Raw genomic sequence first — 13,858 nt, forward strand, 5'->3', positions numbered from 1 at the left:
TTAAATATGAAGAATATGAAGTTATTAAATTGTTTATATCGGCTACCTTTAGGAAAAATGACACCATGTCAATTTAATAGGCCTATAATTATTGTTAAGCACTGCATTAGCATTTTTCTTTCAATGAAGTTCCACTTAAATGTTGTACCTGCTGAGAAATGACTAAATACCTTTGATACTTTTATTTTTTATATATATCATTATCAGTCATAACCAGTGAACCAGTCATAACCTCCCCTTATTGAAGTTCAACAAAGATCCTTTAAGTTCAACTAAACTGACTGGTAAAACTCCATCATTAAAATGTTCCCAAAGTCCAGCCATTATAAAGGTCTTGAATAAATATCAACCTTGTATACATATTGATGCATTTGCTGTCATCTCTTTGAATCCCCTTTGGCTAACACAGGCTTGTGGTCATTTTCGGCAGGTCGCGTGGTTGCGAATTGCTCAGTGCTGAAATGTGCGCTCAGAAAAAAAAAAAAATTGCTCAGTACTGAAAAAAAATTGAGGGAACATTGCTCACATGCCTATATATTTGGCATATGTTAAGCATACATGTGTATGTTTTTTGCGTTAGTCCATTTTTATTTTATTCTTTTAATTAACAGCTCAGGGATGTTAAAGGAGCAACCTGTTTTTGCACTTTATGGAGATGTTTTGCACTGTGAATTTGCACTGTCACTTCTGTTTTTGAATAAAGGGTTGGAAATTAATGTTTTGTTTTTTTATTCCGATTCATTGATTAATCGAAAAAATAACCAACCGATTATTAAAATAATCGTTAGTTGAAGCCCTATTTTAAAGTATTACTTTATTTCAAGGAATCCACCACCACTAAAACCAAAGTACTCATCATTTTATTTTTCTATGCTTCAGTCATGTGTCATCTCCTCCATTAAGCGTCCTTATTTGGTGGCAAATGTCTAACTGAACGTACCACAAGCTGATAAGAAGATGAAGAAGCACTTCTGCTGATCTCATGGCACACAAATTGGATGCAGATGTTATTCAAATAGAGTGGAGGCATCAAAGAGGCCACGCTGAGCAACAAGTCTTCTGAAAGCCCAGTGTGAGCATGCATCTCCCCGCTTCAGCAGCTCAAAGCTGGAGTGTCCTGCTGCACAAAGCCAGTCTGTGGAGAGCCTTGTTTTCTGTACTGTAAGTGTCCAGCGCTCCGCTTTATGACACTTAACAAACATGGAGGACGCAGGCACAGAAATACATTCAGCTGCAGGGTAAACATAATACTTATTATACTTTATATTATTGCCCAATATAGATTGTTGGCAGCAAATAGTTATATTTTAAATACTAAATAAAGTAAATGTCAATGAGAAAGTTGTTTATTGGGTGTAATAAATGAAACTCTTAAAGTATCACTGAATTTCAAACACAACTTTATTTTTAAAAGGACGTATGGATCTGCACACAACCAAGAGAGGAGGGATTTATTTTTCGCTCAACTGGAATAAAGTTGCTTCACAGCGACTCAGCACCGCTGTAACTCCTGAGTCATGCTCTCTGACAACAGTCAGATGCCAATCTAAACAGTGTGATGGGAAGTACAGTGGCCTATTCACCCGAGTCATAACACAGTAGTCATGAGTCAGCTCTGGCTCGGTTTGCCTGCAGTGGTCGTGTGATGGGAAGTGTGCGGCCCGCTCGAGCTGCCGCTTTGTGCCGGAGCAGCGTTTTTCACTGCTGACTGTCACCTGACTCAGAGAAATGCTGAGCTGGAAGGAGCTACACTGCACTCGAACAAAGGACGCTTTCAACACATCAAGTTTACTGTATGTATATATAACTGGTAACGGCATTGGACCTATGTGCTACATAACTATCCACCATGATCGATATTAGCAGGAGCACAGAAGCAATATTTTCTGAAAAAAAACAAATACACTTCCTGTATCATGGAAAAAGATCATTCTGATGGTGCCCATTAAAATTACTAAAAATAAAATCTACATCTCCTGCATTTAAGAACTGAGATCTTTCACTGAAGTAAAAGTGTAAAAATAAAATACAAAGTACCGCTGACATTTCAAATGTTCCTTCAGTAAGAGTACACAAGTATTGGCGTCAAAATATCCAAAAGTAAAAGTGCTCATTACGCAGAATGGCCCGCTTCAGAATAATGTCTATTTTATTTTTGGATTATAATAATTCTTTATTGTGGCACCTGCTCACATACATACATACATACATACATACATACATACATATCTTTAACCCGATGTGATATCTCGTCTTTAGTGGTAAAACATGGACACTTCCAATAGAAAGTGTCACCTGTTTGATCTGGAAGAGAGTGAGAGTACTTTTTGTTCTATTGTTCATTATATCTCAATCTTAGGTACAGACTTTCCTTAAATTGTCTGCAGAATTTCCTCATTTGCTTTCTATGTCTGATGAAGGTAGACTTCCTGTTTACAGACAAAGTGTTTCACATCAGTTTGTGTTAAATAGTAAATAGTAACCAACAGCGAAGGAGGGCGTTTTTATATTTGATGTGTTAAAGGCCTCAGATACGTTTTATAGCTCAAATGAGGAAAATGGATTGTCTTTCATATTTGCTCTGACATTGTTTGAGGAGGTGAAATGTAATCGTTCTTTCTCTCTCACTATGTTATTGCTCTAGCTTGTTATGTCTGCCGTGTCTTGGAGGCCCATGTGAGCTGGGCACCTTGTGGGGATTGTTGCTTTGGCCTCAGAGTTGTTTATTCGTGGGATCCAAACACACACACAAAAAAAAAGTATGCTTCCCGATCATCAGTTCCACATGTGAGTCAAAGAGAGAAGCGGTAACATTTTCAGTTCAGCAAATAAACGTCACATGAGAGTCGGTTTCAGGAGAGACGAGCATCCAGGTGTCAAATCAACTGAAACCTTCATCACGAGTCACCGTGGCCACTTCACTTCCTCCGACCTCAACGTGAAATTTGTTTTACAGAATCATCCCGGTGGAACTAAAAATACACTGACTTAGTCACTACATATGCTCTATGCCCAACACCACTGACCATATTAACACGCATAGAGAAACAGTAGACCAATCATAGCGTGTAGGCGGGATTAAGAATAGGGATGATATATTTCTACATAGTCAGCTGCATCCACAAAAAGTGGTGACAATCAAGCGTGGATGAGATTGAAGGACAGTGAGGAATTTAAAGGAAATTAATTATGTTCATCACCAAATTAGCAGAGTTTTGTTCGCGGCTATTCTTCAATGAAACAAGTCGACTTATACCGAGTATAATTTTGAAGGAAAACAAGCAGTGGTGCTTCTTCACACAGCAATGGCCACATAAGGGGCGAGAGCATCACATACATTGATATTGAGATGAGATGCTGGGGGATCGGTCTAATTTTCTCTGCGAATGAATGATCACATCTAATGTTGGTGTTGCAATACTAAATCAGAGCAGGGCGTTACTTCTTTTCTTCTAAAAAAGAAACACCACCTCAGCTGGACCGTTTCCTAAAAGAAACCCTGCAGCTCGGACTATTTTATGAAACTGGAATATTCAGGGGGGGGGGGTTTATACATGCCAACCGACTATAGAGACCATGTTACAGGGTGTCGAAGTTGCACAGTAACGGCTTCACCCAAATACTGCCCGAGCACATGACAGACAGCAGTTACATCGTAACATAACATCAGGTTTTGAAAGGAAAACTGTTTTTTGTGCAGGTCAAAGAAGAATCTTGTGGGCATCTGTGTTTCTTCTCTGGCTTCTCTGGGCTGGATCAGTGTAAGGTCACAAAAGGCTGTCACTAAGGTGAGTGAGAAGAAGAAGCTCATGGGCAACGTCATGGAGAAATGAAGAAGGGTTCTCATCGCAGCTACAAATGAGCGGTAAAATCAGCTGCTTTGGCTTTGCTGCAGTTTCACCCCACCCGCCTGTGTCCAGTTCAGCAGCTGCAGCACATGCCAGCACTTCACACAGCTCAAACCACTCGGTTGCCCCACCACTCTGCCAAGGGCTCTCCACTGCAACAAGCAGCAAGGCCGGCTCTATCCTCTGCCGGGGTGCCGGGGCGGTCTGAGGGGAAGTGTCGGTTACAACTTGTAATGAGATCTGCCGTGAGCACTTCACGCTGTTGTTTACCGCCGCAAATCAAGTGACGTTGGGAGCGTGCAGACTAATCCTGCAGCTATGGAACAAAGTAGTGCGGGGAGCAGGGATGTCGGTCAGCTCTGGTCGCGTGATGCCACTTGCCTGCAGGGAGTCAAACTCCAACTGATCACGAGCACAGACGGATATCGGATCGATAGCAGTCGCTGATTGAAAGCCAGACGTTCAATACTTGTCCCACTTTAGAAAAGTGCAGCAGGACAAATAGCCTCTGGCCTCGCATTCCATCCGAACACAAGGACTCACTAACACAGATTGATGGATTGATCTATTTCCAACATTATCACCATTCCAGGTCCACAACATTGGCTTTATCTCCTTTTCTGTGCACTGTGGCTTTAATGGTACCAACATTGGCCACCTAGGAAGGCTGATTCACCACATTGAATTCAACTCCCTCTGAATTAGACTTAATTGCCTACAGTGTCAATAAAAACCCTAGGAAACATCCTGTCTTCATTGTTCAAATGCTGCAAATGCCTATTTATTACACACAGAGCAAATAATAGTGACGCACCACACTGTGCGCAGTGGAAGGCCGGCTTCCTGATAAGGCTGGAGGGAGATTTCAACGCCGAAGCAAGGAAAACACTTCTTTTTTTTTTCTCCTTACATCCATCGCCACCCACTCAGTCACATTGTGCAGAGAGACGGAGAGAAAGAACAAGAAGAAAGGGAAGACTGAGGGAAAACTGATGAGAGGAACCGTAACTGGCATCAGGGAACATTATTTGCTTTTTTGTTTTTACAGAGCTTGATTTTTTCACTAATTTACATAATGTAATAGCGTTTTAACCTCCACTTAGTCCGTGTCACGAAAGCTCTCACAGGTCCACTCTCCACGAGTCGACTTAACACGTCCGGGGGAACAAAACGCACAGGAAGTGATGCGTTGATAAGTTTCCGGCAGAAGCAGCAGCGGCTGATTTTGGATAAACAGCAGAAGAAGAAGAGCTGGGTAATTAGTGTGAGCGGTGACGACGACCACGGCAAAGAGAAGTCCAACTTCATCAAGACAAAATAAAAGAAAGCCACTTTCATTTTGATCTCCCAGGTTTACACTAATAAAAGACTCTTTCGCTGATGGGCACTAAATAAACACCTCCAAACGTGAGGCTCACTTCTTGGTAAAACATTGTGTTTTCCATTTCCCCCGATGTTTGAGAAATGGCCTTATTTTTAGATCATAAAACAACACACTCTCATATCTGTCCGTTGAAACAGCCAGTAGCAGGTTAGCTTAGCTTAGCATAAAGACTGGAATGGAAGCCGCTAGCCTGGCTCTGTCTAAAGGTAACTAAAACAAGTTAATCAACCTACTAGCATCTCTTAAATTCAATTAATGATAGATTATATATGGTTTGTTTAAATCAGTAAGAAAACTGAAGCGTAAAAACAAAGATTTGCTAAACAGGGGATTGTGATGTGTGGACTCCTTCAAATTCTGCTGACTAGGCCGATAGTGAAGTGATGTCATTACTTTTAATACGCGAGAGTAACAGACTACATTGTGAACCGAGCAGGTACGTTGCAGGAGGTAAACACCCTGAAGCGACTTCAGAGTCAAGAGTCATTTGATAGCTCGGTGATGATAAATTATTAACTCCCGGTTGACAACGTGACAAAGGATGGCCTCATGAACACGCTCTCTTTGTGCAGAGACCTGAAAGCTCCTCTGTGTGAACCTCTTCTTCAACTCACTGCCTCCCCTCTTCCTCTCCTCTCCTCTCCTCTCCTCTCCTTTCCTTTCCTCTCCTTTCCTCCCACCCCCAGAGCTCCACCCACACAGCTCCTGAATGGAAAGGTGTGCCTGTTGCCTGCTTTTTGCCACAGTATCTGTTTACTCAAAGCCGCTTTCACGTACATGAGACGCACCGCAGCTGCTCCTGCGAGGACGCTTAGAGCTAATACACTCACATGTTCATAGACCCTCCCGAGTGCAGAGTGAGCGAGCCCCCTCTCCCCCGGCTTCAAAGAGAGGCTTCGCAGCGAGCACATGCACTTGAGAATGCATGTGGCTTGATTAATAGCATTAGCGGTAGGAAAGACCCGGCTACATCCTTCCCATGTGGTGCAGGAAAATTCCTTGGGAACATGCAGACAGATCCGTCTATAAACCCCCTCTGGGTCGTATGCGATTGAAGACATGTGACCAGAAGTGTGTAGCGGGTCCAGACATGTTTGAGCATTAGGCAGTCTTTTTGGGGGGGGGGCGGGGGTTGCACAGCACTCTTTGCTCCACAGGAAGTGCACCTTGACCCCAAATCCCATGGTGCATGTGAAATCCCCCCCCCCCCAAAAAAAAATCTCCGTCTGGAGTCTCAAATCTGCCAACAAGCAAATATAAACTCCAGTGTGTGCAGGATGAATTGTCCATTATGTGACGATGATGCAAAGCTGTCAAAGGTATCCAAACCCGACAAAAGGTTGTTCAATTTATCGCACTATGGGCCTGTTTTAATGACCTATAACTGAGAGCTGGGAGCCGATTTCTGTATACGTTTCTAAATTTGGAGCTTGAGCCTGAGAAATAAGCTATGCAAGAATTTGCATCGGGTCTCTGGCATTTGGGAGCTGTTCAGATAAGAGCCTGGTAATTGCTCACATTTGACTTTTCAAACAGTGGATTCTAAAAAAGAAAACATGGATGCTTTGTGCAGCTCGATGAGGAAGAATTAACTTTCACCTTCCCCAAACAAAACAAAAAAGGAGAAACTATTCAAAACTGCAACTTAAGCATGAAAATGCTTCCCAGGCCGAGAACGGGAGAGGAGTTCAACCTTCTCTCTTCGGACACAAAAAGGTTCGAGCTGGGACTTGCTTTCTTAAATCATTGGCACTGAAACAAGTATTCAAAACCAAAAATAGTTGTGTTGCAAAGGAGATGCAGTTTACCAATACTTTAATAAAGTTGCGTCATGTATGTTAAACTTGTTGCACTCGACTATTGAATTGCTGAAGATGGAAAAACAACCCGCAGTCGAAGCGTTTTGGAAATACATTATTCTCAAGTTAGAAGATAGCAACCAATCCAATAAATGTTTGTAAGTCTGGGATGTGACTTGTTTGTTTTTTACTTATTGATCACGATGACAACATTAGGATTGTTTACAGGTTATCTTGTTTTCTAACAAGATAACATATCTTCAATAATAGAAGTGGCTCTGTGGCTGTACTTTGGCCAAGTGGTGGTTTGAGCTAACCTGCTCTCAATGGCAATAACATGTTAACGCTTAGAAGGTATAATGTTTAACATCTTAATTTAGCATGTTAGCTAAGTAGCATTTGCTAATTATCACTAAAATTCAACAAAATGATGTTCCCCTCAGGGTGGAAACCAATAGTTGTTCAGACATTTCACTCAAAACCACAAATGTGAATGCACTGGAGATAAAGGAGAAGTCAAGGGATCACTAAAGTCATTAGGCTACAAAAATCACATGACAATCCATGGACTGTCACTGCCATCGATAGAGCCAAACCAGTAGCCCGGCAAAAGATCTAATTAGCTTGTAAACACAGAGGGAAAAGCTGGTAGTTTCCCCCACGTGTAGTAAAACAACGCTCTGAAAAGGACCAAACTGTGTGCTGTCCCATTGACTTGCCTTGAGTCAACACTGCCACCAGCTCTCAAACTAGAAAGCCTCAGCACAGGACAATATCCCTCTCTGAGATGTAGAGTCTTGTTAAGTAAGAGTCATTAGACGCAGGTCAGTATCTTCTGACACTCCATGCATCAAGTCAGCAGCTTCAGGCTGGAAAGAGGAGACGGTTTCCGCTCGATTGAAAGATTCTTACAAGCCACGCATAACGAGATCGTAATGAAACGCGATCGATCGAACCCCGACCGTGTTCACGCATGTGGCAAGGAAAACACGTTCAAGTGCTCCAGTGCCCCAGTAGTTCATGTTTTTGATTGAAATAATTTAATTTCATTCACCATGGTGTAATTACATTGATTGCATCACTGTGAATGGACATTTTTTTACATAAAAATTTGCCAATCCTGTTAGAAATCACAAAAACAAAAACGTTGAGTCTCGATGATAGGTTTGACCATAATTAATCATGTTAAAATGCTCAGATTTGATTGGTTTTATTTAATCTTAGTTAAGTTCACTTGCTTCCATGATTAATAAATGCATTAATTTCCATCCAAAACAAACATTTCTGGGTGATTACGAACTTTAGAAAGATAGCGCAAGTTCATAACAGTGTCAACTAAATGCTGATTTAAGACAATCTGCATCTCTATTGAACGATTCCTGAATTTGAAAAACTTGGACTCCACCTCTGACCGTGGCACCCCTTCGGCTGAGCAGTGAGCACGAGCATTAAGCTTCCTCCGAGGACGCTGAATGCTCCTGGGCCCGCTCAGCTGTGATGTCAGCTCGTGACCTCATCAGTCAGGACAAACGAGACAGGGCCCTGACAGCGTGACCGTGTCGGGATGATCGGTTCGCCAGGGAGCTTCTGTTGGGATTTATAGCCGTCTGTGATAACCACAACAGCGAGCGGACACCGGATTATCAGCACTCGAGAGCACTTAAGACTTCTATTAAGATCTTTCAATTTTCTTACTCCATACTATTTCACAGACAACATCAGCCGCCCCGACAGATGACTAAGTGAGGGAGAAATTAGACAGAGGAGGCATTTGAGACACAAGGCTGCTTCACGTTCTTACCTTTCCTCAAAGGAATATGTTGACTTTTTTTTTTAAATACACTCATTCACTCTCCTATCGAGAGTTAGACATTGTATATAAGGTCAGCAACCTATCCTCATAAAGATTTGTACGACATATCCGAAAAATAAGTTATTATTTATATGGTTTCTTACAAATGTCCAACAACACGGGCGATTAGTAGGAAACAAAACTACTTGGTTGAGGTTTAAGAAGTTACGTGACCAATATGTCAACATTTACTTTTGGGTTTCGCAATGGACATGTACAACTGTCTCCTGGGTGAAAGTCTTTTAGACCCACCCATCCCCCAGGTCTTACGTCACACTTCTGGCTCAAGAGAAGCGAGGCCTCAGTCATATATACTTTAACAGTTTAACAACAAAACACGACTCTCTTGACGTATGTATTTTTTGTTTTCCCATGATTTGGCCAGCCAGGTTCACTGTTCAAACTCATACTCAACAACGGAGGGTGTCTTTCCAAACTGTAACTCAAATATGTAATGTTGAACAGAAACACCTCTGGATATTATCAGTTTATTTTTAGCAAAATAGGGACGAGGAAGTGCTACTGCCGTATTAAACCTTTTCTCAACTTTCCCAGGAGATCTGAACTGATGACCTGCAGAACACATGTCCAACATGTAATTCTAGTGAATGAAAAATAGATAGTGTGACTTTAATCAGGGGCTATATAATGGAAAACATCACATGACACACAGCCAGACAGTTCATTGAATAGGGGAGTTTTTTTTGGGCGGGGGGCACTCTTTAGTCACGCTCATGTTTTATGGAGTGAAAAGAAGCAACATTTCAGCACATAACGCCTTTATCAGGGTAGAGAGCAGAGCCACCTGCCACAGAGCGAGAGAGGAGATTCACTCTTTCCACATTCCCTGCTTTGTCAACGCCGGTCTGTGACGCTCTCCTTCTTTTGTGAAGAGAGGGCTGCACAAGGTGCATCATGGGAACAGAGGAATCTGATGACAGAGAGCATTTTTGTGAGGTGGCCGGAGCTGACATTACACATCCTATTATGAAATTCAGTAAACAGCTGCAGTCACACACTCATTCATGCGTTGAGCCGTTTTTTTCTTCTTTTTTCTGAAGCTCGTCAAATGCTGTGAGTTAAAGGTTCCAAAAACAGAAGCAGGGTTGTCTTCCTTCCTGATTATTAATATGTATGCAGAGGCAGTAAGTTGTAATTTCTCCTGGAGCGTTGAAACGTCAGATGGCGTCACTTTGGATGTCGGTCAGGATGCTTCGTTGGGACGCACGCTGCCGACGACAGCCCCGCCCAAAGGGAGCGCTGATTAGTCAAAAGTGGGGAGTGTTGAGTGTTGACAAGTCTGATGACTCTTACTGGACAATTCCTGCTTATCTGTCACACACAAGAGACATGTTCCTGCACAGCCTTCTCCAGAACCTGCGTCATGATTCCTTAAAAATAAATTCACCAACACACTTCTGCTCAATGCCCCGAGACCTCAATTGGTCTCCAAGAAAAAAAAAAATGAATCTGTTATTTCATCATTTCAGCTTTTTTGTGTGCGTGTCAGAGAGACACTCGTGAAGGGAGACAAACATGTTTGGGGGGAGGGGAAAAGGAGGATCTCATCTGTGACCTGACTCGTACAGTCTAAGCAGGGGAATGTGGGTGTGTTGGGAGTGTTTGGGAACACTGCAGGTTGGGGTGTGGGAGATGGGAAGTGGGAGGTGCACCGGCAGGGCCTGATGGAAGGTACTGCAGCTCATAACCTTATAAGGACAAGCCTGGACAAATTAGCCTCAGCAGTTATCACCTGAACTCCACCTTCCAGCTATGAAAACAGAACTGAACGTTACCAGACTGTGTGTTTGTGTGTTTGTTTAACAGAGGTGTGATGTGACTAATACATAAACAACAAAAAAAACCTGTGTTGTTTCAGTGGAACTATGTGTGAGCCTGCAGCTTTAAGTAGCGTCTGGCAGCGTGTACCTGAGACACCTGGATCTGCAGAGACATTAAGATTCCAAGATAAGAGGATGCCAGCGCCTTTAGGCCTGAGGGTCAGGTTAAGACTTGCATCAGAGTCAAAATATTTTTAAAACAACCCCCGACATGCCGGCTTTGCGTGCGTCAAAAGTGAATTACAAAATGGAGCCACACTCCCCCCAAAAAGTCCTCACCTGTGCAATTTGTACTTCTTGGTTCATTATTAGTCTTTGACAGTGCATTCCACCTCTTGGACTCAAACAGGAATACTTTGCTGTTAACACATCTGCTGTCACTTCAATCAAATCAATCAAAGGATTCATTGAAACACTGTACATGTCAGAATTTTAAATGTCTCCATAATATTAATGCTTTTCTCGATGGGAAACAATCAGCAAACATGAAAAGGCTGCTAGATCATCTGCTCATCAGCAGCAAAGCTGATTGCTGAAGCTTGGAGGCATATAGACGAGTGTGTGTGTGTGTGTGTGTGTGTGTGTGTCCTCTCAGACTCTGATTGTGTCGTCTAGTCAGACATAAACACTCATCGCTGCCCTCTGTGGAGAGGAGCAGATGAATAAAATATCCCCCGCTCTCTGCGGGATGATTAGATCAATGGGGGTCATCAGAGGAAAAGTATTTCACTCATGATGGAAGGTCTATGATCCAGGCTGGAGGAGGACGTGTGAGCTAAAACTACCAAAGGTTGTCACGTGCACACTTTCCCTTCGCAGCATGGAGCGTTTAAGGCACGAAAGAGGTAGCAGCGCGAGACGCGGCCCAGCCCTGCCTGCTGTCCACACCTGACATCAGCGGCATACCTTTTCCTTTATTCCCCTTTAATTCGCCTTCGACCGGTAGCAGCCGGCCGATGACATAATCCAGGAAACTAGAATGCTGAGAGCTTGCACAGCAAAGGAAGAAAAACTCGGGAGGAGGAGGGGGAGAAAAGTTTTCCAACGGCAGCGAGAGGGGCCGATTATTACCATTTTTGGGCACGCTTGCTCCCATGCAAGCCCAGCCCAAACCGCAGCGCGTACTCAGATTCCACAGCGCTTTTCTTCCCCGTTTTTTTCAAAGCGGAGGAAAACGTTTGGGGAGCAGGGGGGGAAGTAACACCCCTTTCTCGAAACAGACCATTCATACTCTGTCTGGAAGTGGAGGGAGGGAGGGAGAGGGAGAGAGAGAGAGAGAGAGAGTAAAAAGAGCAGCAGCTGTTGGACGACTGTAGGTGATTCGGGCTTGTTAAAGACAATATATGGATGTCTTTCAGCGCTTTATTATGAAGATGCCGGGTTATGGGGCTTTATATTTATCCGATGGGGGGGGAGTGAAGCGGTAATCAACTTGACTTCCAGACTGTGGCCATGATGCATCAAACACCTCCACATCATTTACGCAGAATCCGCGCGTAAGTTCACTAAAACAGCCCAATTAAAGGAGGCGTAAAATGAGTTATTGTGAGTTTAGCGCAACCCCCTCATCCTCCTCAAACACCCAAACACACACTCCATCTCCCAGGGTTGCAAAGCATGGCCTAATCCACGTCGCATCATGAGCCAGATGACAGGAGGGGCCAGTCACACACCATATGCAGTCAAGCGCATGGCTGACATCTGTTGCGCTGGAAAAGGTGGGCGTCCTGTCCAGTTTTTAATCGTTTTTCTGACCCACTCTGTTTTTTTTTTATCTCTCTCTCTCTCTCTCTCTCCCTCTCTCTCTCTCCCTCCCCCCCCCCCCCCCCCCTCTTTTATAATCTGCGAGATCTGGGGGCGAGAAAAGTTTTGGAGCTCACTAGGCCCCTGGTAAAAAGCGGAGGAAACCCGAACAGGTGATCACCAAAGCGATAAAGAGCTTAATAATTTAAGTAAATAACCGGCCGGTGTTCGGTGCAGTTGGCTGAACAACAATCTGCTGCCAAAGTAACCCCTTACAACCAATGTTTGATAATACTATGAATCAGCTTTACCAGTATCATCATCATCCCAAGCAGCCACACTTCCGCACCTCTACACCGGAGGTAAAGAAGGGAAGTCTCACCTTTCTCTGCTGCTTCTCCCATGCAGGATCCAGGAGGAGATCCCGATCCCAGTCGTCTTCCTGGTGCATATAAACAATTTCCTCATCATACTCATCCATATTATTATTATACATGTATCTATAAAGATTTATATCTATATATATAAATATCTCTCTGCTTCTCTCGTAGGCTATGTCCACCCGGGTCCTCGGCGCAGTGGTGTTTTGCAGCAGTATATGAGCTCGGTCTACTCTCCGCCACGCATTCAAGACGGTATGTGGATGAAATTAACGGTCCACCCCCGGCTTCTCTCTCTCTATCTCTCTCTCTCTCGCTCTCTCGCTCTCCAACTCTGCCTCTGTTCTCTCTCTATCTGCTCTAATTTTCGCCCAGCAGCAGTGCACCGCGGTGGGCAGGTCTAGCGGAGAGGAGCGACAGACGCAAAAACTTTGCTTCAGACACATTTAATCGATAACCGACCGAGGGATCTGATTGGACGTTGTCCGGGCGCACATGACCCGCCTCTCCGGCAGCGGATTGGCTGGTTCGGCTGTCAGTGCGCAAGGCTTAATAGCCAAGATGGCCTGCTTAGGTTGATCCTGCTTGAGGATACTGTAATGCGTTACTTCTGTTACTTCACGCAGTGTAAGTAAATCTCTAAAAGTTTTTAATAACAAACAACAACAACATCTATTTGGTGTTTTTTTTAAAGTTGAAGAGTAGTTGTTCTTTAGTTTAGTACTCTACTGTACAGAGTAATTGAGCTATATTTCTGGTTACAATTATTGACCCATCAATGTGTACATCACTAACTTTGAAGCTGGTAATGGTGGGGCAAATTCTACTTTTTTTCTTAATCCAAAATAATACATCATAATATCTTTGTTATATCGTTATATGCTGTACCATTATTCAAAGCATATTGCAAGTAACTACATATATAAGAATAGGGTAAAAAATACAATATTTGCATGTGAAATGTAGTGGAGTAGAAGCTGCAGAACATGTAATTAGTAAATAGCACTTCAA

At 43.2% G+C, this 13,858-nt stretch overlaps 1 protein-coding gene across 3 annotated transcripts in view; it reads right to left on the reverse strand.

Annotated features, from left to right (window-relative positions):
• Window positions 1–13,157, reverse strand: part of actn1 (actinin, alpha 1) — a 54,113-nt gene extending 40,956 nt beyond the window's left edge. For all 3 annotated transcript variants that reach the window (XM_079224101.1, XM_079224100.1, XM_079224102.1), the window contains exon 1: window positions 12,850–13,157. In XM_079224101.1, coding sequence (XP_079080227.1) covers window positions 12,850–12,963 — 114 coding nt within the window. In that variant the 5' untranslated portion in view covers window positions 12,964–13,157. The remainder of the gene's footprint in view (window positions 1–12,849) is intronic.
• Between the last annotated feature and the right edge of the window lie 701 nt (window positions 13,158–13,858).

Source organism: Taurulus bubalis (assembly GCF_910589615.1).
Source record: "Taurulus bubalis genome assembly, chromosome: 1".
NCBI classification, from domain to species: Eukaryota; Metazoa; Chordata; class Actinopteri; order Perciformes; family Cottidae; genus Taurulus; species Taurulus bubalis.